This window comes from Brachionichthys hirsutus, chromosome 4 (genome assembly GCF_040956055.1).
Source record: "Brachionichthys hirsutus isolate HB-005 chromosome 4, CSIRO-AGI_Bhir_v1, whole genome shotgun sequence".
NCBI classification, from domain to species: domain Eukaryota; kingdom Metazoa; phylum Chordata; class Actinopteri; order Lophiiformes; family Brachionichthyidae; genus Brachionichthys; species Brachionichthys hirsutus.
The window spans coordinates 14021678-14049330 of NC_090900.1; the positions used below are offsets into that span (position 1 = coordinate 14021678).

The following is a 27653-nucleotide window of genomic DNA, read 5'->3' on the forward strand; positions in this document are numbered from 1 at the left end:
TGCTTGCGTAAGTGGGGTTCTTTTGAAAAATGACCGCATCTGCATGACAAAGGCAGGCGGCTTAAGACCACGGAGAAGGGTGGGGGACGGGGACGGCTGGGGGTTTCTGTAGGGAGGCATGAGACGAGCTGGGACTCTTGGACAGACGCACTGGGATTGTTGGCTCTCTCACAGTCAAGAGCGCAAAACTTCTGCTGGACACTGACGCACTTGGATTCGAAGTCGACAGATTTGGCTACTAAAATGTTGCTGTGGTGGGAAATGTGGATTCTGCAGCTCAGTGTGCAGCAACGAACCCGAACCCAAACCCGAACTGGCTGAAGAGCGGTAGAGTAAAATGCTTCTGTTGGCAACAAAGCAAACATACTCAAAGCTGAATTCAAGTTATTTTTGGGTGGAATCACTTTGTTTGCTTGGCAGCGATAGACCTTTTCTTAAGGTGAAGTACAGGTGGATCTAAAGGATATCTTAACTATATCTTGACTAAGTGAGGTCAGTGGTTTATTTCCGCTGGAGAACACATTGGCTGTGAGATGAGTCGAGCGCTGCACACTGGATTCCTGCTCTTCTCATTCATGGTAATGTCCATCTCATTCTACACCATCTAATATTAATATCGTATTGTCTGTCTGTGTGTCGGCCAGATCGAGGTAAAGTCCGAAGTTTGATTGGAGACATTTTGCCTCCCATCCAAGAGGCTTCTTCAGTTCATCTAATGACACCTCTTGGAGGAGACGTGAAATATTTATGACCTCCGCCAAGAGCTGGGGTTATTTAATCACTGCCGTCTGCTTGTTTGATTGTTAGCAAGATAACTCAAAACGTTCTGGACGGATCTTAATGGCATTTTCAGGAAATGTTAGGAATGTTACCAAGAACAGTTTATTACATTTTGGTGATGATTCAAATTTTTGTTAACATTGCGGTCAATGGAACTTCACAATGTGTTCCTCAATATCTCGGTTTATTATTGACCGATGTTTATGACATTTGGCACAGTCATGTAGGGGGGGGCGCTCTATCTCACCACCAAATTTCATATACTGTCGTGATCCAGATTTTCCCATTTACTTATAATGGAGGTTTTAGCAAAAAAATAAATCATATCTTGTAAAATATGCATTTGATTCACTCACCAAAGATTAGAGTCATAAAGGGGAGCCATATGAACTGCCATGCAAATGTCTTCTGGATCTGATCCACAATGACATCAGGAAAAATAATTCAATTTTAACATTAAAATCATTTCCGGATTCAACAATCAGTTAAAGAGACACATCAACCCTGATTCACTTTTACTTTTCATGGTTGGTGAATAAAGATACAAATAACAATGTATAACCTTTTGATGATGATGATCCAGATCACCATGTGGATGATGTAAATCCAGTTAGGAGGGGAATGAGCTGCTTGACCCTTAGAGACAGGGTGTGGAGCTCAGTCACCAGGAGGGGACTCGGAGTAGAGCCGCTGCTCCCCCACATAATGAGGCGTCAGTTGAGGTGGCTGGAGCAACTATTTCAGATGCCCCCTGGACGCCTCCCTGGGGAGGTTTTCCGGGCATGTCTCTCGGTTGGCCCGGGAGCAGCTCGGGATCCCCCCTGGAAGAGCTGGAGGTGGCTGGGGAGAGGAAAGACTGGAAATTCCTCCAAGACTGTTGCCTCCGAGGGCCTGGTCCCAGATATAGGTGGAAGATGGATGGATGGATGGAGGGATGAGCTGCTTGGAGGAGGTCAGCGCTCTTTGAGTGCTATTTTCCAGTTTAAACATTTATTTATCAAGTGGAATCTTCAGTTCAACCAAAGAAGCCTCCTGAGCGAGATGTGAAACGTGTTCAATCAAACTTGGTTCCTCTTCGTGTGTGTGTGTGTGTGTGGTTTTGTTAAGAGTTAATTTGTGTGTTTAAAAAAGATACCCACAAGATTATCACAGCGTCTGGTGGCCGGCCCTCTGCCAACGGCGCTCGGCCGGGCTCAGCCCGAAAGGTTGACGTGGGCCCGTCCTCCGGTAGACACACCATCCGCCGAGGGAACCATAGGAGACGGGTGCCATGTGGATTGGGTGGCAGTCAACAGCAGGGGGGGGGGGGGGGTATAGTTAAGGGGCAGAAAAATACTTTGGGGGTCTCCTCAATCCTGTTATCATGTCTCAGAGGTGGACTCGTCCATCACCCGGGCTGAAGTCACTGAGGTGGTTATCAAGCTCCTCGGTGGCAGGGCAACGGGGCGGGTGAGATTTGCCCAGAGTATCTTAAGTCTCTGCATGTAAAGGGACTGTCATGGTTGACACGTCTCTTTAATGTCGTATGGTGGCCGGGGGGTCTGGTTTGAGTATTTCATCTCTGCCTTTGGCGTACGATGTCGTCCTGTTGGCTTCTTCAAGCCTGGACGTTCAGCATGTACTGGGGGGGATTTGCAGCCGAGTGTGTAGCGAATGGGATGAGGATCAGCAGCTAAAATCCGAGGACATGGTTGTCGAACGGGAAAAGGTGGTCTGACCTCTCTGGGTCGGTGGGGAGTCTGCCTCAAGTGGAGGAGTCCAAGTATCTTGGGGTCTTGTTCAGCAGTGAGGGAAGGATGGAGCGTGAGAATGACAGACGGATCGGTGCAGCAGCTTCACCGAAAGGACAAGATCCCGGATATAAGGGTTAAAATGAGTTTCCTCCGCAGGGTGGCCGGGGGCTCCCTTAGAGACAGGGTGAGGAGCTGAGAGTAGAGCCGCTGCTCCTGCACATCGAGAGGAGTCAGTTGAGGTGGCTGGGGAATCTATTTCGTATGCCTCCAGGACACCTCCCTGGGGAAGAGGCCTCGGGGAACGCCTCGGGATCCCTCCCGAAAGAGCTGGAGGAGGTGTCTGGGGACAGGGAAGTCTGTAAATCCTGGCTGAGACTGTTGCCTCCACGACCCTGTCATGGATAAACGATGAAAGATGAATGGATTTATGGATGGATAGATTAACACAACGCTCAAGTTTGACTGATATATAACACGTACTGTTAAAATAATACGATGACCTTTGTCCTCCAGGTGATTTGTGAGAGTGAGCCAACATATGGTGGCCCAGACAGACTGGAGGACTCACATGGTGAGACTTATCATGGCCAGGAATTCCACTACATTGTATTGGCAAATAAAAAACTTAATATATGTTATATTCCATTTCTGTCCCCGCAGGAAAACCCAGACTGGTCCATCTAACGTCACACTTGGCCTTCCAGCTCATCAATGACTCCTTGGCTTTCTCCAGGGCTGACAGCGTCTGTCGGGGTCAGTTCAGCTCTCTTGCTAGCCTGAACCGGTCAGAGGAAAGGCAAGGCGTTGTGGATCTGCTTCAGAAGACGGGACATCGCTCACCTATCTGGGTGACGAATCCCAGTACAGCAGGTTCCAAGCCAATGGCCTTCTCCCAACAATGTGAGTGAAACAAATGGCTCTTCAAGCCAATAAAAGTGCTCAATAAATATAAAGACACTTATTTGACTTTGTCTTGCCTTTTGATTAGATTTACAGTTTCAAGCTCTGAACTTCCCAAAGGAATTCCGTGAGGGCTTCGCCCGTATCAACATGTCCTTTCCTACCATGTCGTCCATTGGTGCGTGCGTTCGTGTTCAGTGGAACCAAGACTGGCATGAGGTGTCAACCATATTTTCCTATGCCGCACCGGTCTTCACCAATGAGTTCCAGCTAAGAGGTCAAGTGGACATGCAGGGACGCGTCCTCCTGGCACTCATCATCCACGGGAAGCACATGCCGTATAAAGCATCCTTCCCCAACGATGGAGCGTGGCATCACATCTGTGTCACGTGGTCTCAGAGTAGCGGCCACTGGGCTATCTACGTGGACGGTGACAGCAGGGATATGGGCTCAAGCACAGGCACCTCCAGGGACATTTTCAGGGATGGGATATTCATTCTGGGTCAGGACCAAGATTCCTTTGGAGGAAATTTCACGGAGCCCTTTTTTGGAAATATCACAGACTTGAATATTTGGAATACACATTTGGAAAAAAGGCATGTTGTTTCTCTTAATGCATGCGCACCTATAAGCCAGGATGTGCTTTTCAGTTGGAACCATCAGCACCTAAGAATCCACCCAGTAGTCAAGGTTGTGCCGGTCTTTCTGTTTTGCCCAGGTAAGATAATTTCACCTGCTTTTTTTGGGAAGGGGCTGATGCTGAGTCGGCATAATAACGGACTCTTTCATGCTAGATTCAGATTACACAAATGTTGCTCAATTCTTACGCAGTCTGCTCATAGCTAGTCCCAACATCGGGTAAAAATTGAATGCGATGAACAATTTCGTCAATAATGTTATTCTGAAAACGTCTTTTGCAAAGACTTTTTTTTTTTACTAGATAACTAGTAAAACTGACGACAAAACTGTAGAAATCATTTTTAGGTAAAGTCCACCTACAGTGGAGACAGATACTCACAAAGACACATAAAACAAATTGTCATCTTTTAGGACAATGGCAGAATTAACATAATCCAAGTCATCCAAGTATGTCGGGTCAGCCGGCATATGGATGTAGAATCTTTTATCGGGCTCTGGAGGATGTTTGCACACAGTTTGATGACGTGTGCGATTATATTCCACCACTTGTGGTGTTTTTTTTTTTTTTATATTCAAATATTCCTGTTGCCTAAACTTAAACGTGTACTTTACTCACCCGACTGTAACCACATGTTGCAAGTGAGACCGAACCTTAACCCGGTGTTTGTATTATTGCAAAGTACAAGACTTTAACCAAGTAGTTTGGTTTACTGAAAGGTAGCCACTGTTGGTGTCTTCACCAGTTAGCCGAGTAAGCAAAGAAAATTATATAAATAATAAGATACAGTAGTCCCTCGCTATAATGCGGTTCATCTTTCGCTGTTTCGCAGATTTTTTAATGCAATTTTTAATGTTTTTTTACAGTGCTTGAACACGCATTGTGTTCTGCTGTAGCACAGCCACGTCAAATCAGGAGAGAATGGACCTTTCAACAGTAAAGATTAACAGTTAACACAATTTATTATTGATACACACAAAACAGAACAGGCTGAATAAATACAACAGCTACGTTTCTTTAGATATTTGGGGCTAATACATGTTTTAACGCTGTTCGCTAACTTACCAAACATCTGTCCTCTCACACAAATTTTGTGACGGAAGAAAATAATATAAGAAGAACAATATATGGAATTCCTGACAATGTAATATTCAGTTTCTGGGGGGGGGGGCTCAGTGTATCATCGGAGGTTCCGCCAGCAGTCTAAATCTATGACAGCATATTGACTATTGCTTGGACTAACTATAAGCTTTCCTAAAAAGGCCCCAGAAACCGAATCAGGGAGCTGAAAATAAAGACAGCGTGACTTATCCAGAGTCAGTCACAAACAATTCCTGCCTCAAAGAGCCTGAAAACCCAGACAACAAGCACGAAGCTCCAAAGTCTCACATAGACACCTCCAGAAACAAATGAGGGCGGCTGAGTGGACAGGAGGAAGGGGAGTGAAAGTGAGACCGGGAGGGAAGGATGAATGGAGGGGATTCCCACAGCTTCAAGCGTGGGGGGCAGCTTGGGGATGAACGAGCTCCATGGAGAACAGACACTCCTCCAGCCGCCGAGTGTCTTCCTGTAGCTCGCACTGCTTTCAACTTCCATGTTGGTTTAATTGTGTGTGAATAAGGTTGTGCGTGCGTGTGTGTGTGTGTGCGTGCGTGCGTGCGTGCGTGTGTGTGTGTGTGTGTGTGTGTGTGTTAACCAGTGAGCTTATTCAGACCTGTTGAATCTGAAGAAGTCCTCTCTTCTTGTCCCTCGTGTTGCATGTGTGAGCAGCAGGGCACCACCAGGTGGCGCTGCAGGCCTGCAGAATGCTGCAGGACTGGTCAGGTCGGCTCCCGCTGTTTGGACTGTCAGGCTGTTCTGAGCCGCTGCCGTTCATCTGCATCAGCAGCAGAGGTGAGAGGTCGTCACCTCTGAATAGGACATACTGTCCTGAGAATAAATGCATTGTGCTGCTCACATGAAACTGTTACGCAGCAACTTTCATTAAATCTATCAATTAATTTATTACATTTTTATTCAAAGCATCGCAAGAATGTTTTTTTAAGCAGGGCTGCCGATAGAAACGGCGACACGATAAGTCCAATTGTAACATTCCCCACAGAAATAGTTCTCCGAGTGTAGAAGCGGAAACATTTTCTAAATATGTACCAAAGATGTTTTCGATTTCCCTCATTCAGCATTCTGAGGTCCAAACAGAAAGATAATTATGGAACAGAAAAGCTTTGTCAATTATTTCTGAATGTTTTCTATTTATTTTGTTTGTTTGTTTGCCTAAAGAGGATTGACCAGTGTTATGTCACCAAAATGTTGCTGTATATTTTACTTTAAATAACCACAATTTCAAAGTTTAACTTGCAGAATTACATTTTGCAAAGTCTTTTTGACAATGCTCCCCTCTTCTGAGATTAACGTTAACGTTCATGCGTTACAGCTTCAGCATTAAAAGAGAAACATTTGAAATGTAAGAAAAAAAACTGATAATGAAGAACAGAAGCCATTATTATTAGAATTATTGAGGGCCAACTAACAAACTAATGTTTAGAAGTGGTTATATTTACATGTCTCTTTTTGAGTTTTTTGAAACACGACAACATTTTATTTATTTTCATGATTTTCAAATGCTGAGCGGATAAACGATTGAACTCACGTGATCTGAGTAAATGTGTTGATGATGTGTAATAAGCATTTAGTGCTCACTGTCAGTTGTTCGTAACATTATTATGACGTAATTATTTGCTTGAGGTGACACAATGATGGCATCAGCGCCTCAGAGGCGAGGGAGGTCAGAGATCGGCCTCTTCTGGGATGTTATTCTGGGACTCCTCAGCGGGCTCGGGGTTCGACGAGCGATCAACCATGGCCATGGCCGCATCCTCACTGACGTTCCTATGTCTTTGCCATAGAGCGATACATGAAGATGAAGCAGATGAGTGATTCTCTGAACTCTCAGCCCACTGCCTTCATGACTCACCTGATGAAGCGTTCCAACAGGACCCAGGTAGATGGATTCAAAAATGTATTAATGCACATGGGTGAGGGTTGCATGCGTCACATCACACAAATAAAAGACTCTGCAGCAAAGAAACTTTCACTGGAATGAGGACAGTTTGAGGTAATGGCTGATGAATAGGAGGAGAAAGATAATAACAATGCGTTGGTTTTATATCGCACTGATTCACTCCGTACTTGGTGGTAGTGAAGCTACTATTGTAGCCACGAGACTAATGAAACATCTCACCAGTTATTAAAATGAATTCTCAGTTATGAGTCATGATATAATTCTTAAAATCAACGTTGTTCTAACATTATTATGTTTTTCTCAAATTAAGACATCAATGTTGGTGGTTTATTACATAATGCACCAAATTATTACATTTTCTTCATAAAAAAAGTCTCGATCATAGGACGACCTGCTCAACCACCTGCTACCGTCGCCACCCTGATACCCATCAACCTCCCTCTTTGCCATTGTCAGGGCCACATGTACAACATTTCCGGAACTAGCAGGCTGGAGGGGCAGTAGAAGTATCTAATACCCCCAGCTTGTGTTTGTTTGGGTCAAGGAAACACAAGCGTGCCTGAAATATCTCAGTAATTAACAGTATTTGCACTTAAAATGAGACTGGAGTGCTACAGCATTATCAAACATCGTGTCCCTGTCTCCAACCCCCCAGGCGGTGTTGGGGCAGCAGCAGTCAGGGCTAAGCAGCCTGGCCCAGGCGTCAGCGCTGCTGGACATCTCTGCCCAGGCCTTGGAAGACACCCAGCAGGAGGACCTGCAGCCAACAGACATGGTGTCCCTCATTCAGCTGCTGTCCCTGGCCGCTGACGCGCCGGTGGAGGCGCTCGCCGACGCTGCCAGCCAAAGCCAGGACAACGTCCAGGATCTCAGCCAGGACTTCATTCGTGTCGCAGACAGCATCATCAGGGAGGACAACGCCCTCAAGTGGCAAGCGATCAAAGAGGTCAACCGCGAATCCTGTCTTTGTTACCACATGGAGACTTTACAGTGATGCCTAGAGTAAATCACATGATGTGTTTACAGAAAATCAATAATGCTGCAAGTCTGGTCTAGATAGATAGGTAGATGGATGGATGGATGGATGGATGGATGGATGCATGCATCCTCACCAGTCACTTGTGCTTCTACACAATTGATGTGTACAACTTCAATATGACAAGTGTTGTGTTTCTCTCAGCTGCCCTTCGTTCCTCAGGCCTCTCAACGCTACAAGGCCACCTCAGCCAAGAATGAATGTGGCAGTCCTCAACCACCTCTCTCTCTCAGACTTTTCAAACAATCACAGAACCCTTTCTTGTACCCCCATTAACCTTATCCAAACGGTGTAAACGCATTAACAGCACTTTGTCTTTGTGCTGCTTTGACGAGCTGATCGGGAGACTGGATCAGTGCGACTGTTTCACTGCCACTCCAGGTGGTGAACGGCCCCATGGATGTGGTCAAAAGCATCGACCGCATGGTGACCAGCCTGTGTCCTCGCTTGATGGCAGAGACCGATCACATGACCATTCACAGCCCTAATATCAGTGAGCATCGCCACACACACACACACACGCGCACACATACACACGCACGCACACACCGATTAAAACGTATCCTCCTTACCAAAGGTCATAATAAAATCTGATATGCAACTTTCAATGCCACCTTCATTGTGAACATTTGTTCAAGGAACTTCTTTAAAGCCCTTCTTACAATGAAGCAGAAATATGCTAAAGTTACCATGGTAACACTGGTTCAGCAGAAGTTAATCAATCTCGATTGAAATTCAAACCATTGCTTTTTATTTGAGCACTGGTCTGTCTGTCTGTCTGTCTGTCTGTCTATTATCATTTCAGAACTGGAGTTACATAATCAGCAGCTGAAGGACGGGTTGAGAGGATCAAGGTTCTGCGGACCTCAGACGGAGAAATCAACTGACCCAGACTGTATTTTAGTCCCACATAAAAAAATACAGGATCTCCACAACAACGGTAGGTAAATGCTGCAAGAGCCATTTGCAGCAATTTTCTAATTTGTCTGTCACAAGACCAAGGTGCGTCTCACTAACCTAAGTGTTGCAACGCGACTACAACAGACTTGTGTAACATGTCCTCGCCTCACTCGCGTACTTCCACTCTCAAGGTCTTTCAGTGAAGTGCAGATGGAGGCACATTGTTGGTTCTGCCACATTCTATTCATCCTGAACAATACGCAATCCTAAATGAAGCACATTTCTCCAGGCGATGTTTGATTGGTCTCTCTGATGAATTCTCGTGCTGCTGCTGCGTTGTGTCTGCAGGCTTCCAGAGGCTCACGTTGGTCAGCACGTGGTACGGCTCTTTGCGGCCTCTTTTCAATCCGGAGAAAAACATCACCATGGTACCGACCGTCACCGACGGCAGCCAGAGGTAACCTTCGAGCACGAGTGGTGCCGAAAATGGAGGCTTCTATTTTACAATCACACCTGTCAAAGTAGCATGTTTTGTCCATCAGATATTGTGGCAGTCTGCAAAAGGAGCGGCGAGCTCAAGGCTACTGAAAGGAAGCTATCTTCAGGGTGGATTTAAATGTCAAAATAGTTACTTCAAAACATATAATATAGGCATAATAATGGCTGTAATCCAACTGCTCTACCTGTTGTCACTGCAGATTAAGCAGCTGTAGCTAACAAAACTGGCAGTAATTAATTTCTACTCGCAGTGGGCCCCTGAATGATTCTTTCATTTTGTTTTTGTTTTTATTAACTTTGTCGAGCCTCCAACAAACGTTGCCCAGCAAATCATTAAAAGGAGAATCAATTCTCTGTCATTTGAAGCACATTTTCCATGAAAAACCTTTAGCGATTTAAATCACTATTTTGGGATGAAAAATGTAACAAGTGGTGTTTCCAAGTAGTTTCGAGAGAGCTCCTTTTTGCTAATCTGTAATCATTTTAGCAAAAAAAAAAAAAAAAAAAGGTTGCTAAAAGCAAAAACAATTGCAAATTGTCCACCAATGCTAAGGTAATCATGCTCAGCAGATTCATCGGTGCTCCGATTGGGACGCTTTTCCTTTTTAGCTTCCCGAACCATCCGACGTGTGACACGTCTCTAAAATAAACTGAATCCTCACCATCGAGCGAAGCCTCAGGATTGATCAGAAGGACGGCTGCTTTAGTCATACGTAGTCAAATGAGTGGGAGACAGTGGCGTGCAGCGGGTCCGCCAGCCAAGTGCCATCTGTCCTCTGTGACATCACTGCCACGGAGTTTTAAACAGAATGATCGATGACGCCATGATTGGTTCAATTCATGTCTCAAAAATGTAATACATTTTCACATTATTTTGTAACAAGTTGTTACATATTGCACCGGTTAATACAAAATGCGGATGGTAGACTTTTTTTTATGAAGAAAATGTAATAATTTGGTGCATTATGTAATAAACCACCATGACTCATTACTGAGAATTCATTTAATAACTAGTGAGATGTCTCGACTTATTCAAATGCACCTGTTTATTATATTAATACAGCGTGTGTTTGAAGGTTCAGAGACAAGTTATGGACACACACATTATCAGTGCACTGTACTTTTAGGAGACACACACACATCTGGAATATGTGAAACAAATACTATGTGATTAGAAAGAAGAAAAAAGATACCAATAAATATAGAATAGGATAAACTTTATTCCACTTCCATTTGTGTTGTATGCAGCATAGAGGTCATTTTGGTGGTTTATTACATAATGCACCAAATTATTACATTTTCTTCATAAAAAAAAGTCCACCATCTGCATTTTGTAATAACCGATGCAATATGTAACAACTTATTACAAAATGCAGGAAACTGTATTACAAATAAACTTGCGACGGTGGCGCAGGTGGGTGAGCGGGTCGTCCTATGATCGAGAGGTTGGCGGTTAGATTCCTGGCTCCGGCACAGGTGTACACTGTCGCTGTGTGAATGTTGGTGGTGGTCAGGAGGGCTGATGGCGCAAATTGGCAGCCTTGCTCCTGTCAGTCTGCCCAAGGGCAGCTGTGGCTACAGTAGTAGATTCACCACCACCAAGTATGGAGTGAATGAATAATGCACAATGTGAAGCATCCTTGAGTGTCCAGAAAAGCAAGATATAAAACCAACGCATCATTATTATTATATTACGTTCAAGAATTTTGTTACAAACTGCAGCAAGTTATTACAAAATGCTGCATTATTGCATAATGATGTGAAAATGTATTGCATTTTGAGATAATGAAGCATTATTACATAATGCGGCATTATTACGTACATAACGAGGCGTTATTACATAATGATGCGACAATGTATTACATTTCATATAATGCAGCCTTATTGCACACATAATGTGGCACTATTACGTACATAATGCGGTGTTACGTACATGATGCACCGTCATTACATAATGCCGTGTTATTACACACATATTGCAGAATTATTACACACATAATGTGGCATTATTACGTACATCATGCGGTGCTACATAGCTAGATTAGACTAAACTGAAACAACCACTTTGGTTTTACGCTGCACAAAGATTATGACTTGTTAATGAATTGGAGAAGTCAGAAACGCACCTGAACCATGAATTTAAGTCCATCCATGTTAGTGAATCATTTTTTGGAGCTAATATTTCCCTCTGCATCGTTGCCCTTTCAGTGTTGGGGCTTGCTGTTTGTGATCATAGTAATCCTGCTCTTTGAATTCTTTGAAATAACCAGATATTTGGGCACAGTCTTGGGCTCTTCTGTCATATCCACCACAGTGCTGGGAGACAACCAGCCGGTTAGCACAGCAGTTCACTTTCAGCTCAAGCACCGAGTTCAGGTGAGTGAAACCTCCCAAACTAGCCTCTTTTAATTTCTACATACCCACAATGTTTTGCCCAATTTGACAACGTGCATTATATATTCTATGTTTGTCTCAGAATCCATCTGGCACTGTGTGTGATCCGGTGTGTGCCTTCTGGGATTTTGATCTCATGTAGGTAACAATAAGCACAAATATTGGCTACGTGGATCAGCCTCAGATTCCATTATAATCTAACCTGTTTCATTTAAGAAATGCGATTCATGCTGAAACGTTTTCGATCAAAGAATCTTCTCATCTCTGGCATTCCTGTGTGCATTCAGTCCGGAGGCCGGTGGGTGGTGGAATACCAAAGGCTGTGAGGTTGTGTCCAAACAGCACGGATACACTACGTGTTACTGCAACCACACAACCAATTTCGCATTATTGCTGCAGGTGTATGAAACCCAGGTAACATCTCCTTTATAAAGGTACTTGTGTATTGTATTTAGGCTTCCGTGTACGGTATGTGCGGCTACTTACAAGTCACACTCTGTGTGTGTCAGAGGAGCCCGGGTAACGAAAAAGCTCTGCAGGTTCTGACGTTCATTGGCTGTGGAGTGTCTCTGTGTGGCCTCCTCTTCACCTTTATCCTCTTCATCGCAGTGGGGTGAGTCAGAAATGTTACAGAGTGCACTCTGTAAAGTGCACAGGGTGAAAAGCATTTCATAAAAGTCTGACTGATTCCTATAAATAGATGAAAAAAGCAGAAAGTTGTGCGCCGCCGTTGTGCCGATGGCTCCACAGAGAAACTGGATTTTCCACTGTGTCTTTGTGTTATCTTATGCCGTGTCTTTACATGTGTGAATATGTGTGTCCCTAAAGTGTCCCAAAATCTGACCGTACCACCGTCCACAAAAACCTAATTGTCGCTTTGGCCATTGCGGAGCTGCTCTTGATGTGCAGTGATTGGGTGTCTGCCAATGAGGTAAGACGACATGGCTTGAAGAAAAAACTGTGTTCGCCTGTTAGAATAGATTGACTGCAGTACTCACAAAGGTATTTAGTTATTTTTTTGTAATTCTCTAAAAAACATAAAATAACATAAGGACTGACAACGAAGTATTTGGGAGTCCATCGCCACCCCGATCCTTACCGAGCTAAGAAAAAGGTCTTAAACTGCAAATCTATTCATGCACATTCTTTCAGTTTCAGAGTAAAAGTATAAAAGTAATATGGATGTATAAAAAGACATCAAAGCACAATGATTTCATACAGCAAGGTATACTAGCATGAAATAGAACGAAAGCAAAGAATGCGTACTCGGTAAATTGTTCTTTGCTTGCCAACATTTAAACATGAAACAAACATGAAATCAGTAGTTGTAGTTATTATTATGATCTTCTTCTTCGTCAAAGAAACAATGTTCACCACCTTATTGGAGGAAACTTGTTTTTAAGATGATTTTTTTTCAACCCCTACAAAACTGAACCTTTGCAGGAGAAATGTTAATGTTACACAATAATGCAGAAACAAGTAAATGTCTTGTATCTGTGATGCATCATTAGCTTGCTGCATATTCCTTGCAAGAGTCATAATAAATGTACTGATACAGCAACAATTATTGGCCCCAGTCATTTTGTAAGACAAAGCTTCATATTTGAAACATCCTGCAGCCATGTTGTTCCAACATTAGGATTTTAAAGCTAGCAAATTCACTAAATATCAATAAGAAATGTGCCAAACCTCATTTTCTCAGACTCAGTCACATTTTACTACACCGCGAGCAGTAAGTCAGGGTTTATCAGGAGACAGCTGATGTCATCTTCACAGGTTCACTGGATGGACTGTTCCTGTTAAACATGTTAAACTGTTGACAGGACAGACGATCCACTGGCCAATGACCTCATACCTGTCTGTCAACAAGACGAGTCAGGGTGTTCAGACAGCAGCCCTGAGAAGGGCTCCCATTCAGGGAAACGTCTTGACAGTGATGTAAACGCACAGGCCATCTTTGCTTTTGTATTTTATCCTGCAGGCAGCATGCTTTATAGTGACAGCCCTACTGCACCTCTTTTTCATGGCCTCCTTCTCCTGGATGCTGGTGGAGGGTCTGCTGCTCTGGAGTAAAGTGGTGTCGGTCAACATCAGCGAGGAGCGCAGGATGAAGCTGTACTACGTCACTGGCTGGGGTAAAGTCTCTTCTCCCTTCAAGGACTGAAGGATGTTGTACTCTTCACTCAACTCTGTTTGCCTGATAGCTTAAGTTACCAGTTACTTTTCACTAAGTTATTATGTTGACAGTTTTCCATTCCCTCTCCAGTGAAAATGTCCCAAAATATGATGATTTGAATCCATAAAGCTAAATTATGACTTTGTAACCTGAATCTCCCACGTGAGGATCTAATACAGGGGTGGGCAATTATTGCTTCCATGGGGCCACATGAGAAACAGAAAATATTCTGGAGGGCCGGAACAAAAGATACATCATATTGAACTGTCACTGAATGCAGTTTTAGTCCATTCATGAGGTAAAATTAGAAAATGTGTTTATTTTGTCATTTCCAATTAACCTTACACGGACCCATCAGAGTCAACCAAAGGGCCGTGTGTGGCCCTGGGGCCGTACGATGCCCAGGTCTGATCTACGTAATACGATAGCCAGATTGAATGAGACAGAGTTGGAATGAGGTCAAATCAATTTGTAACGAAACAGCAACTTTTACTGAAATTAATCATCTGAATATTTCTTCCACTATTTCCTGAAAATATTGTAGGATTATAATTAATTTTGTTTGGCTCAGCTGTGTGAAGGCTAAGATACGTTGATGATTTCATTCTCATGAAGTAAATCAGAAAATATTCGCCAAACACGTAGAATAGGGACTAATTTTCCCCAAAAAATTCCCAAGATGTACATTATAAATAAATAATAACAAAACACAGTGTGCACATTTTGGCTCATGACTTCCATCTTGTTCTGACATAATGCATAACGGGTCCATACAGTTGCTCAGTGGGTTGGGCTCCGTGCTGGGAACCACAGGGTTGCCAGTTCAAGTCCCGGCCCAGACGAAATATGGAGTGTGTGCTGGTGGCTCGACCTACAGGGCACTGCCCTTGAGCAATGCCACAAAGAGCAAAAAACGAGGCATCAACTGGACTTGTTCCAGTTTGATTGAAGACCTTTCACCTCTCATTGAAGAGGCTTCTCCAGCTCTCAGAAACTGTTTCTCTGTCTGTCCTGGGCTGCGTTCCTTGTTTCTCCAAGTCAGGACCGTTCTGTTGGGATGGCTCACTTCTGATCGCAGCAAATAAAGTTTATGTCAAGACCAAAAAATATATCAGCAAAAATCAACCAGGAACAGGAGAGGGAAGACAAATGGAAACTCGATGTCATCCCGTACGCTGCTGGTGTTTCTGAAAAATTCAAGCTAATTTTCAGTAAACACAAGATTCCCACACACTTCAAACCTGGCAAGACCCTGAGACAGATGCTGGTCCACCCGAAAGACAAAACACCCAGAGACAAACTGAGAAATATAGCCACTTGGACATTGGGGAGACCAAACAACGGCCCCACAAGCGTATGTCTCAACACAGGAGAGACAAGACTCAGAACAAGACTCAGCAGTCCACCTGCACCTGAAAGACACAGGACACTCCTTTGAGGACAATGATGTCCAGGTGTCAGCCAGGGAAGACAGATTGTTTGAGAAAAGAGATGGTTTCTCTCAAACTGGAGAAACCATCCCTGAACAGAGGAGGAGGAATAAGACACCATCCATCAGCAACAACATACAATGCAGTACTGACCTCTGTCCCCAAAACCCACAACCCCCAGCCACACCTGAATGCACCTCAGTATAACAGCTCACCTGAGGGTGCGCTGTTACATTGGGTGAACCTTCACCTCGTGGATGCTAATGACTTAGTCCTCAGGAGTTCATTAGGAGCATTAGCATTCATAAAGAGAATGCTAACACTCCAGGTAAGTCTGATTGCCTTGGTGGATTCGGCCACTTCTTTGTTTCTTTGTTTCCTATAAGCATCTGGACCGTAGACCAGTCTCTCAGAACCGAAGAAGCCTCATGGATGAGAGGTGAAACAAGTCCAGTTGATTCTTCGTTTTTTTGCGTTTCGTGATTTACCTCGACCTGGATGACGATTTATAATAGTTGATGTAATATTAGCATCATAACCCAACAACATGAGGGGAAAATGTTAGATTAAAATGACAAATTAAGTTTTACAAAAATATGCTTATTTTTGTAAAAATTTATTCGTTATGGGAATAAATTTATGAGCCAAAAATCAGACTATTTTTTTAATATCATTAAATATCTTGCAGTAGCCGCTCCTCATATTCCCAAGTTCATCTGTGTGTTATGTCGCATGAAGGCTGAGTACGGCGTGTGAGAAATGATGACACACACAATCCTCTGTTCTTCTTCCAGATGTGCTAAACATTCGTGCTCAGACTAAATATGCTCAGAAACGAGAGCAGATTAAATAGCTTCTCTCCCATAAATGCGCTTTTAAACGTTTTTCTTGTTTAGAATCTCTTGTATGGAATTCTTTTTCAGGACTTCCTGTTCTAATTGTTGCTGTAACATTGGTTGTATCAGTGGACGAGTATAAGGCCGATGATCACTGCTGGCTCAACATGAAGACTGACACCATCTGGGCCTTTGTGGGACCTGTTATATTTGTCTTAGTGGTATGTAATCACATTCAGTGTGTGTGTGTGTGTGTGTGTGACCTCTTTCAACCCTCCATGAATTCAGAGCAACTCATGACTTGAATAAGATGCAAAAATTCAAATGGATGTCGATTGTATCTCATGTACAAATAAACCAAACGCTTCTACTGTCAGAAACGCGATAGGTGAAAGATGGCAGCGAACTCATCTGGTTTGTTTCCGTGTAGTGAGGTAAGAAAAGGTGAGCGGGACAGTTATTGGACAGGTACATGTAGCGATGATGCGTCGAGACCGAGAAGACGACAGTGTTGCTCCGAATCCCAAACAATGATCAGTGTATTAAGCTTCTACGGTTGAGCTTCTATGCCTCCTTTTATATTTGCTCTCCTTGTTTGATTCTCCTGTTTCAGATGAACCAGAAGCAATAAAAGTTTGAATAACATACATCAGCTGTTTACTATGAGGGGGGGGGGGCTAATGGGCTAAAGATCCTCTTCTCTCAATATTAGAGCGAGGGCAAGTAGGTCTGCTGAGCTGTGTCTCGTACTTTTACTGGAGGCCATGCTGATGCTGTCGCCGTCTGCCTGCAGGTCAACGCAGTTGTGCTGTGTCGAGTTGTCATGGTGACCGTTTCTAGCGCTCGTAGACGCGCTAAGATGCTCAGTCCAAGCTCGGCTTCAAAGATGCAGACCTTTGACCTCACCTGGTGAGATATAATGGTTTTTGTACCTCTCTTTCTCTCTTTCACTCCTGCTTTTTATGGGCTTTTCTTTTCTCGTACGCCCACTCTCTCGTGCACTCTCTCTCCCTCTCATTTTGGTCGAGCCAGCCACAGTCAATGGAGACAGTGTGAGAGACTGGGAGTTCAGGCTCTCTGTGGGAGTCGTGAGCTCTTATCAGCTTAACACCTGGTCTCAGCACAGCCCAGCGTGCACGTGTGTTCCGTGTGTGCTCGTTTCTGCTGAATCCGAGCATCTGCCTTTGCCTGCAGCTCCATCTTGTCGTTTCATTTTCATTTCCATCCGCGCCCACAGGTTCCAATCGGCAGTGTTCACTTCTCGGCGTCTAAAGCACGACATTTGAGAACAATTCTAAAGGTACAACGTCAAAGTTTCTGCAATGACCTGAACCTAATTACTGAGACGTGTTTCAATGCAGTTTTGGTAAATTCACTCACGTCCATTTTCTTTGTTAACGGGTCTTGAATACGACATTCTCAGTCCTATAATTTTGTTATAAAAGATATTCTGATTTGCTTCACTTTTATTCCGTGACGCTATAAGGCAAGTCGGCCCATGCTTATCAGATTCTCGGCACGAACCTTGAAATGATTGCTCGAACAGGATATTCGTCTGACTCGTTTTATCACGGTTTAGATCTGCATTTTGAGAGGGCAAAAATCAAAAGTTTTGAAATCGCAGCAGCAGTAGGGAGTGTCATGAATGATCTGCCCAGCGGTGATACATGAGATCAATAATGTAGCTCTGCACTGGAACCACGGCCGAGGAGGAAATGATCCCGAGTGGTTCATGTAAAGGGAAAGTCACCCTGAACCCCACTTCCTCTCTCAGCGCCTCTTGTCTCTTTGCTTTTATCATTCTGTTCATTTATCTCTTCTTCCTCTACTTTTTGTTCTCTTTGCCTGCCCAATCATGTGTGTCTCGCTCTCGCTCCTGTAGGCGCCGGTTAATAATACAAATTGTATTCGTTAGATTATATACCAGACTATTTGGTCCACAGTAGTTATCAAAGAACAGACATTGTTTGAGTGCTTTTATTTGAGTATGTGGAGAGTTTCCTGTCCTTGCATAAAGAAAATGCATGCTCCAAATGAAAAGACAGCGATGCCTTTGTTATCATGCAGCCCGATCACAAATCGTTTTAATTCAGTGAGCGCCAATTAATGAAGCCCGTAGAGAGCCAAAGCCTTCCTGCAAAGGTGGAGACATAAAATCAAGTTAGCTAGTGATAACTGACAAATGATATTGCTACCTGTTTGTTTGTTTGACTGTTAGCAAGATAACTCAAAAGGTTGCAGACGGATCTTGGTGAAATTGTCAGGAAGCGTTGGGAATGTTACCAGGAACAGATGATTAAATTCTGGTGATGATCCAGAAAAGATCCTGGATTCTGGGTCACTTTGACATTTTCATTAACATTGCAGTCAATGACGCTTCATTGAAAGCCCGGATTAAAAAATCAGTAAAGAAAAATAACACGTCAGCTCCGATTGGTGTTTATGTGGACGGTGTAAATCCAGAGGCCAATGAGCTGCTTGACTATCTGACAGTCCCTGGTGATACATTAGTACAGTAAACCGTCATTGTAAATCCTCGTTAGATTGTCCTCATGAAGGACTAGCATGTGAAAACGATATGATAACTTCCGAGGCCTCTTTGTTCAGCGCTCCTCAGTGGCGTGCTACTTTTGTTGCTTTGTCAGCAATTCAGGTCATTTCACTGGATATTGAAAGGTAATGTTTATCCTTCATGTCTGATTGCTGTGGAGAAAATCATTTTAGTTTTCACATTAAAATAAAAAGTGCTTCAACTCAACATGCATGCAGTTCTGTTCCATCCGTCTTTCCTTTCTGCACATTTGTCCGAGGCTGATGGAAAGGCTCCGATGCCCCCGCGCCCCCCACCCCCACCCCCACCCACACCCAGCCCCTCTTCATTCCCACAAACAGATTGAGAACGGACGTCTTTGCAGCTCGAGAATGTTACATGCATTATACAGGGAAAGTGACTTTGAAAAATAAGAGGGAAGAGAGGGAAGTTGGCGCTGACTTTGTCCTTGCAGAACATGTGTGGTCTGAAAAATGCAATCTTTTACCCAGGTGCAGGAGCGCTGCAACAATAGTGGCTTGAACAAAGGCAACCTTTTCCGCCTTGCTGTGTGAAATTGTTATAGGCCTTACAGGCACCACTGAAAGGAGGATTGCAGAGGAGCAGGAGTACGGCTGTGTTAGAAAGCAAAATCCATCGCAGTGCAGAGATGCTTCATGGGCATTCAAGGATAGAATATTTGAGAAAGTAATTCTGCTGCTTTTGCACACCACTCTATCCAAACCAAATACAAGTTGTACCAGTTTTACCTCTATAAACTGGAAGATCATTGAAAGACGAAACTGGAAATAGCTAGTTGTTCTAGTTCTCCTAAAGGCTAAAAAATAATAATTTAATGAATGTTTAGATATATTTATGATATATATTTATATTTTTGTACTATTAACTCTCTCAAAACCATCCTTGTGTAACCGGATGATTGGAGTTAATTGGGCAGGCAGGTGTGGGAGGGAGCACCTGTGGCCCATTTACCACTGATTGGGGGGGGGGCGTATATAGGTGCTTCCCCTCCCTCGCTCCAGCATTTGCGTTTTCCCCGTCTCGAAGGCAGGTTGGCCGTAGACTGTCACTGCCTTGTCTCTCCTTTTCTTTTGCTTGTAGAGTGTTTTTAAGGAAGTTTTTAGAGTGTTAAATAAACGTTTTGAATTGTTGAATGCCGTGCTGGTCGTCACTGTGAGCGGACCTGTGGGTGGGAAACCCGCTAAAACGAGCTGGGAACCAAAGGAACAAAAAATTAAATAGATCTTTAGGTTGCAAGTCCTAAAGTGGCGTTGTCGGCGAAGGTCGGACCGTTTGGCCCCATATCCCCAACGCCACACTTGTATGGACAAAAACAAAGATACTTGAAGAAACTCTTCGATAGTATTGATGATAGTGTATTAGCTCAAAACTTTGACTGGAATGTTACGTGGTGTCTCCCAGAGGTCAATATTAGGACGACAGCTGTTTGTTTTGGCCTAAATGGTGAATGCTAATTGATGAACCACACTGGTTCTTAACAATGTAATATATATATATATATATATATATATAATTTCAACTTTCAATATGTAATTGAAAAAAATGCTATTTTCTTTATTTTTTAGTCTGTTGTATTTTCACCAAAAGCAATTATTTAGTATGAAACAAAAAACGACAACCAGATAAAACTGGAAAACTCATGAAAGAAAATTGACGGGGGTGAAATGGAAAGAGCAACTTTCTAGCTGTGTCAATCATCCACGTAAGAAATGACCCTTAATGAAGGATACACATGTTGGGACCTGAGACACGCTAACACTGACTCGACAAGTCTCCAAATGTAGTAATTCACACTGAATGCATTTATGATCCATGCACTGTTTTATGTTTCTACCTGTGTTTTCATTCAATGTTTGTTTTGCACTGGCTCTTTCACTTTGACCTCTAGTGCACTGAGCATAGCCCGTTTAATTTCATTGCATCGGTGCTTGTAATGACAATAAAGGGCTATTCTATGTGCCCTTTGTGTATGTTTTCTAGGGCTGTGACGCGCCCGGTTCTAATCCTCCTTCCGGTCTTGGGCCTGACGTGGTTCTGTGGGTTGCTGGTCCATATGTCTGTGGTAGTTGCATATATCTTCATTCTCCTCAATGCCTTTCAGGTAAACCAACATCAGAATCAGATCAGAATCTGATATAACCATATTAGATATGCATCACTGAAGAAGATGAAAAGCTTATATTGTCTCTGTATATTTTACCCCACTACAAACGGGCCCCTCCAAGCACACAGGAATATATGTTTAGGGGCCCGTAACATGCATGGACAGGTCATAGGTCACCATGACCAGCAGTGCCTTGCTCACAGGCCCTGGAGGTAGACTGGCCCCTCTCCAGCTTCCAGTACACAGTCTGCGTTTATTAGTCTGGGCCGGGACTTGAACTGGTGACCCTCCGGTTCCCAGCCCGAGTTCCAACCCATCGAGCCACTCACTGCCACCCGAGTCACGTGTTGTTTCGTAAGGAGGGCCAGAATTTACCCTGTGAACGTGTCCGAGGGCCAACAGTCCCTGACGACGAGATGTAAAACAATTAAAGAGGCATATAAATATCCGATTACCGTAATTTCGTGTTTGTGCGTTTGACTTTGTAATTCAAACAGCTTCATTGGTTCACTGTGGCCTGCTCGATAATCCGATAATCTGAGAAGGTTAAATGTATCCGCTGCATTTTTTATCCCCTAGAATTCCATAAATCAGCCGCATTGTTGAATAAACTGCAGGACTCAAAGCTATTACTGTTTAAAGACATGTTGTTCTGATAAGAACACAACAGATAAGACGGCGGCGCTCATGAAGAGTGAAACGGGGCTCGCTTTAACCCACTTATTTCAGCTTTTAGTGAAAAAGAACATTATCATTTCCACCTTTCTTGGAAGGGGCGACCTTTATTATCAACTTTCCAAATAAAGCAAATTTAATTTCAAATACAATAATCCTGGACCTGTGTGCGTGTTTGTGTGTGCGTGTGTGTGTGTGGAGACAGTCAGGCCTTTGAACAGCAGGTCATGCCACATCTACCTCCAGCTCTCCTCCCCTGATAACACAGCAGTTATTTCCTCTCTTCAAAAATGTTCCCTCTTTTCAACCTCTTCTGTGCTTGCTTTTCTCTCTTGTCCATCGCTCTCTCTCTCTCTCTCTCCTTACCTCACTCATCCTTCCACCTATTCCCTGGTCTTTAATTAATCAAAAAGCGCTAGCCCCTGGGTGACCCCCAGAGAGTTGCTAGTTAATTTAGATTTACTGCCAGTGTCCAGCTCTGGGTAGATAACACTATAGTAGGAGTTCTTCCTCGTGGAGGGAGGAGGAGGATGCTCGGCCAGCCCTTCTGCTTCTTCTTCTTGCCGAAATATGAATAAAAACCTTTTTTTCTTCTCAGTAGTCATAATGACATAAAGCTGTGATCCGGCTTCAGCACGACTGCACACACTACAGGATGCAGCTTCGACGTACTGAACATGTTACTGGGTTTTTACCTGAGTAAGAGTATTTCCGAGTATTTCTCATAATCAAAGTTAAAATAAGTAAATAAATAGTTGTTCAAGAATTCCATTCTGCCGCAGCTTCGGTAGAGCAGAGTTTAAAACGTTGTTTTCTTATTGAGCGAGACTCCAGTCTTCATCGACAACCGCTCGACGTGAAACACAGGAAGTTAGCAGGGAGCTTTCACGATGAAAAAGTGACAACTCAGGAGGAGACACAGATTCATGCGTCCTTCAATAATAGAGCCCACATCTGACTGTGATTACACTTATTCTGATTAGAAGCATAGTTGTCTAAATGTAATCAGAACACAATGTCTTGATCAAATAGATGCACGTAAACATTGTGCTACAATGCAGCAGGAGCCCCAACGGGCGCCGGATTCCCGTGATCGCCGTCCTGCAGCTGCAGCTGCAGCAGCCAGTCGGCTTATCTCACGTTCTGCAAAGCCAGCAACTCTCTTCTTAGCTTATCATGGAGTCTCGCGTAGCCACAGGCATGGGAAGTAATGCTTTGTTGAAAGTATTTGGGTTAACGTAATCAGATTACAAAAAAAATACAAATAACTACAGTAACTTTAAAAATGTACGTTTTAAAAGATGTGGAATGGATGCAAGTTGTTTCTGAGACGAGCGCTCAATTTCACACGAGATAAATATCTCTTTCATTTCTAAAGGATGCTTCGTAAATAAAATACTAAATTCTCCCTTTGTTATTTTAATTCAATGTTGGAGATGAACATTTTGAATAAGATCTCTTGCCCAGTATCCTGTGTGCTGGATAACGCAACGTTAATCGCTGCCAGTAAAGAAACTCGTTTTGTAAGAACAATTTAATTTGAAGTACTGTAAATCTTGAGAAAAGTAAAACCCATTGCATTTGAAAAGTTGCTGCTGTTTTTTTTTTTTTATGATATATTTTGTCGAGGAGCAGAAGCCTCCTTCAGTGATGCGGCGGCGATGCCTTGACCTGCCCCACTCTGCCACTGATTGGCTGGGAATGGCGATGATGTTTCTCTCTGGTGGATCGGGACCATTTTTCCCCAAAAAAATATGTACTTGAAATCCATTCAAAGCATTTCACTTATTAACATATTCACAAACGATTTGGGGCTCAGGGTCTTGCCCAAGGTCACTTTGACATGCAAGCAGAGCCAGGAATCGAACCACTGATTAGCGGATGACCCACTCCACCTCCACCCCAATAGAAAATATTCTCTCTAAATTACATTTCTGCTGCAGAATTTCCTTGTAAAAAGTAAGACAAGAGAGATCCAATTTGGATTCAGTTCAGCCTTGCCCTGATGAATCCAACTAAAGCCCGTGCCAGAAGGGAGTAGAGAACCACACAGACTGAGAGCATGAAGAGGTATTTTGCAGTACACGGTTCTCTCTCTGCAGAGTTTAAGAGCGATGGTAGAAGTGCAGGAGTAAACGGACTTGATGAAGATATTTCATTAAACGCAGCATGAATGGAGTTTCTTTTTTTGCATGCGCTAATGCGTGTCTCCTCTCCACAGGGCCTGTATATCTTCTTTGTCTATGCTGTTTACAACAGTGAGGTAAGGAGGCATTCGGTTCATTGTCCGTGTATCTGACTGTGGCAGAATTTCAGAATGTGTCTTTGCGCAGTATGTGAGGCTGCCAGCCTTTCAGACAAAACAGTGGGTGTAAACACTGCCTTTCCTTTAGGTGAGGAATGCCATAAAGAGGATCAAAGAAAAGCGAAAGGCCTTATCTTTCACGGTTAGTGAGTAAAAGCACACGGCAACGATCAGATCCATCAGTGCAATGCAGAAATCATTTCAGCCTTTGCAAATGTTTTATAGAACGCTGACTCTGCTTTCATGTGGACAGCTTTATTTGTTTTCGCTTTTGATAAAATGAACAATTACTAGCATTATCTGATTGTGGTATATTATCAGAACTGTTCCCAGCCAAGTAGCTTCCTACCCTCCCAGAGGGCTCCAATTACCTCTTGGGGCCGCAGTCTACCTACCCCCTCCAGTCCCGAGACCAGTGAGACTTCTGGACCTCCCAGCTCCTCCTCCACATCACTGGTTATAAAAAATGGTAGGCAGCACAGCTTGAGGTGAAAAAGACTGTAAAGATATTTGTTTTAAGAATCTTAGGAAATTCAACAAATACGAAACAACATTGGTCCCAAGAGGCAAATTGTGATGACAACAGAGAGAGAAATACACGCATACATACATACATGCACATACACACATGCATACATACATACACACATGCATACGTACATACAAGCGTACATACATGCATACATACATACATACATGTTAAACGAAAACCCCGTTGACAAACAACTTGGCCAACAGTTTGTGTTGCCAATTTCTTTTAATATTTGCATACGTATGCAAATATTTTAAAATTACATATTTATAATATATCATATATTTGGGATGGGAATCTCTGGTCTTTGTCCGATTTGATTCGTCTCTCGATACACTTGTCACAATGTGATTCATTCAAGATCTGTTAAAGCCTCCGATGCACCTAAACGCGTGCTTGTATATTCCAGAAAGCACATCGTAATTCCGAGTCCATTAAACAAGTACTGCTCTTTGCAGATGACGTGTTTCGATTCATTTGTAAAGTGTAAAACTGATGGCAGGAGAGTCAGCATCCTAAAATTTGATTTGAAGATCCTCCGCTAGCAGACCATTGCTTGCTTGCTCAAAGCAATCAATCAAGCGAGTCTAAGTATCGCCTTGTTGAGGCAATGGGGGTAATTTCAGCATGAGATGGATAGACAGTTTGTGACAGCAATAAGGTCACAGTACCAGATCCATATTGGTGGCAGTGTAGCTGGAATTCAATCAAGGTGGCACAACTATGTACTGAACCAATGGAGAAAAAAACATTAACATGTCTCATGCCATTATTTTTAACTCTTCACTGTCATCTTGTGGATGTGTCAATACTCACATAAAATATGTATGGAACTGTTATATGTTCACTGACACACACATTTTGATGGATGGACAGACGGACGGTCAAACGGATGGATTGATGTATGGACATTTTGATTTGGAATACCTGAAAGAGAAACTCCGAAACAAATGGGTGTTTCTGTCTTCCAGAGAGCTTCAGGAAGGACAGTTTTGTGAGCTTCTCTTTAAAACCTGCTTCAGGAAACCAAGTAAGTCAAGTTTGTTGTCACTGCCCTGGAGTCATAAATATATGACTGTATATATAGTGATGAATGATGTTGTGTAGATGTGAGTCTGTAATGGCTGTGTCTTTTTCATTCAGGTGGTCCAGCTGACTGGATTCAAGCAATCAGGTACAACCCCACAACCCCTGTTCTTGAATTATTGGAGATAAGTTGGTCGAACATTATTAATATTGCACCGATAAACCAAATTGTGACAGTAGAAGAAACAAAGTAATGAAAAGGTACAGGAACAATGATAGCTAAGATATTTTGGTCTGGAGGACTGACACTGTAAATCAACGGACTGTCCGACACACGTCTGCTGGATTAGGGATGTTCTCTGTTTTCTCAAACTGCAAAGGCTCATGCTTTCATTCCAGGGGTCCCTTGACAAATGTGGCAACATGTGCTGCCCTTTCTTTAATATGAACTTTCCATTTGATCCTAGCTGTCAAATGAATGGTCAAAATGAAACACAGTCCAACCTCAGGTCTAGCTTTATTTAATAAATACAGGACAGTCCTAAAGCATCATCTGCAAACATCTTCAATCTAAACCACGCGGCCTTCCCCGGACCTTTGTGGACAGACGTGTGAGCAGTGCCATGGTCGGAACACAAAGGACTCACAAAGAAACAGCCCGAGGACAAAAAGCAACTGGGTTTTTTTTCCTGTGGTCTCTGTATACCTGCTGCATTGGGACTGTCAAATCTGGCCCGGCGTCCATTATCGTTTCGGAAATGCGGGGAGAAACAACAGATGGGCCCCCGTAAGTCCGGAGAGTTAAGTCTCTGTCAATGGCTCCAAATGTCCCGGCAGTTGGGGGGGGGGGGGGGGGGGGGGGGTTAATAGATGCATTGAATGTTTAGCTCTCTGGTGGAGGGCTGTTCGATATTCATTGGTGACCGAAGACACAAAAAAGTTCAATCCCTTCATCAGACAGGGAGCTTGCTGGCTATTCACGCAGGCAGCCATTAACCACTTGAACACCTGCTCACTCTCACTTTGCTTTCCAGTTCCCTCCTTTTCTTGGTTTCTGTTTCGCGCGCACACACACACACACACACACACGCTTGTATTTCCATTGCTGTCATGCAATAACATTAAAGTTTGGATGTGCGCTGTAGTGAATGCCTCTGGTTCTCTTGGCTGCAGGGTGCTGAGCTGAGGACTGAGTGGATGTTGATACTCAATAAGGACTGAGGGAACTGGACACACACACACACGCATGCAAATCCCACCCGAAGGATTGCTTCCATGCACTCTGCTGTGATGGAGGTTGAAGAGGAACAGAGGCATGATGGAGGGATGAAGACGTGAGCTCTCTTTCTCGCGCTGTGTTCTTGGATCAGTTCCCCTTGTAGCACGTGGATTTTGTTTAAGACTGTAACCTCAGATTAGTATCATACGTAGCAGTGAAGACATTTTTGGATCACTGGAGACACTGTTTAGTCTCACATCAGAACCGCTATAGGAAATGCTGTCCTTTCTATTTTCTGTTGCTGGCTAGCAATGTTGAGCATGTTTCTGCTGTGGAAACTAAATCTGGGTCATCTGGGTTTTTTTTACATATACTAGTGTCTCGCATTTATTTAAATCTATTTAAATAATTACATGAATCTAATTCTATACATTACAGTTAGTTAAAAGGTGCTGTGGTGCAAAGCGATCAGAAAAGACTCTGATGCTCTGCAGAATTAGCAGCATGCACTTCAGCAGCTGTGATTAATGCTTCATCTCTCTGCCATTGGCTCGGCTCTTCATGCGCCACTCAAAATCAGATGACGAGTAACGTCGTAGCAGTCTCCATATGATAAAGCTGATGGAAGACAAACAACAGCTTCTGAGAACACTGAAACTACAACCTGTCGAAAAACCTCGACAGAGATTCCGATCAAAGTATCAGACGGGCTTTTTTTTCTTATAAATATCACCAAATGTGAAGGCAAAATACACGTCAACCTCGTCAGATGCTGTCTCTTACAACGCGAAAGTCCGTAAAAACATTTTACTGCAAGAAGTAAATCAAGCAAAGAGAAAGATTTGATTAAACACTCAAAAGCTTACATTATTTCAGCCATT

The 27653-nt window shown here is 43.3% G+C and overlaps 1 protein-coding gene across 1 annotated transcript; it reads left to right on the forward strand.

The window, feature by feature from the left end:
• The first annotated feature begins 1562 nt into the window (after positions 1-1562).
• On the forward strand, positions 1563-25742 carry adgrd2 (adhesion G protein-coupled receptor D2). Its single transcript, XM_068760918.1, has 26 exons — positions 1563-1674; positions 2153-2229; positions 2691-2867; positions 3027-3084; positions 3174-3413; positions 3502-4131; positions 5821-5943; positions 6954-7048; positions 7725-8015; positions 8487-8598; positions 8911-9045; positions 9354-9462; positions 11774-11879; positions 11980-12035; positions 12185-12311; positions 12407-12510; positions 12726-12828; positions 13879-14032; positions 16427-16560; positions 17133-17248; positions 20892-21012; positions 23912-23953; positions 24084-24137; positions 24317-24464; positions 25499-25557; positions 25671-25742. The coding sequence occupies exons 1-26, from the start codon at positions 1563-1565 to the stop codon at positions 25740-25742; spliced, it is 3555 nt and encodes a 1184-aa protein (XP_068617019.1).
• Positions 25743-27653: the final 1911 nt, after the last annotated feature.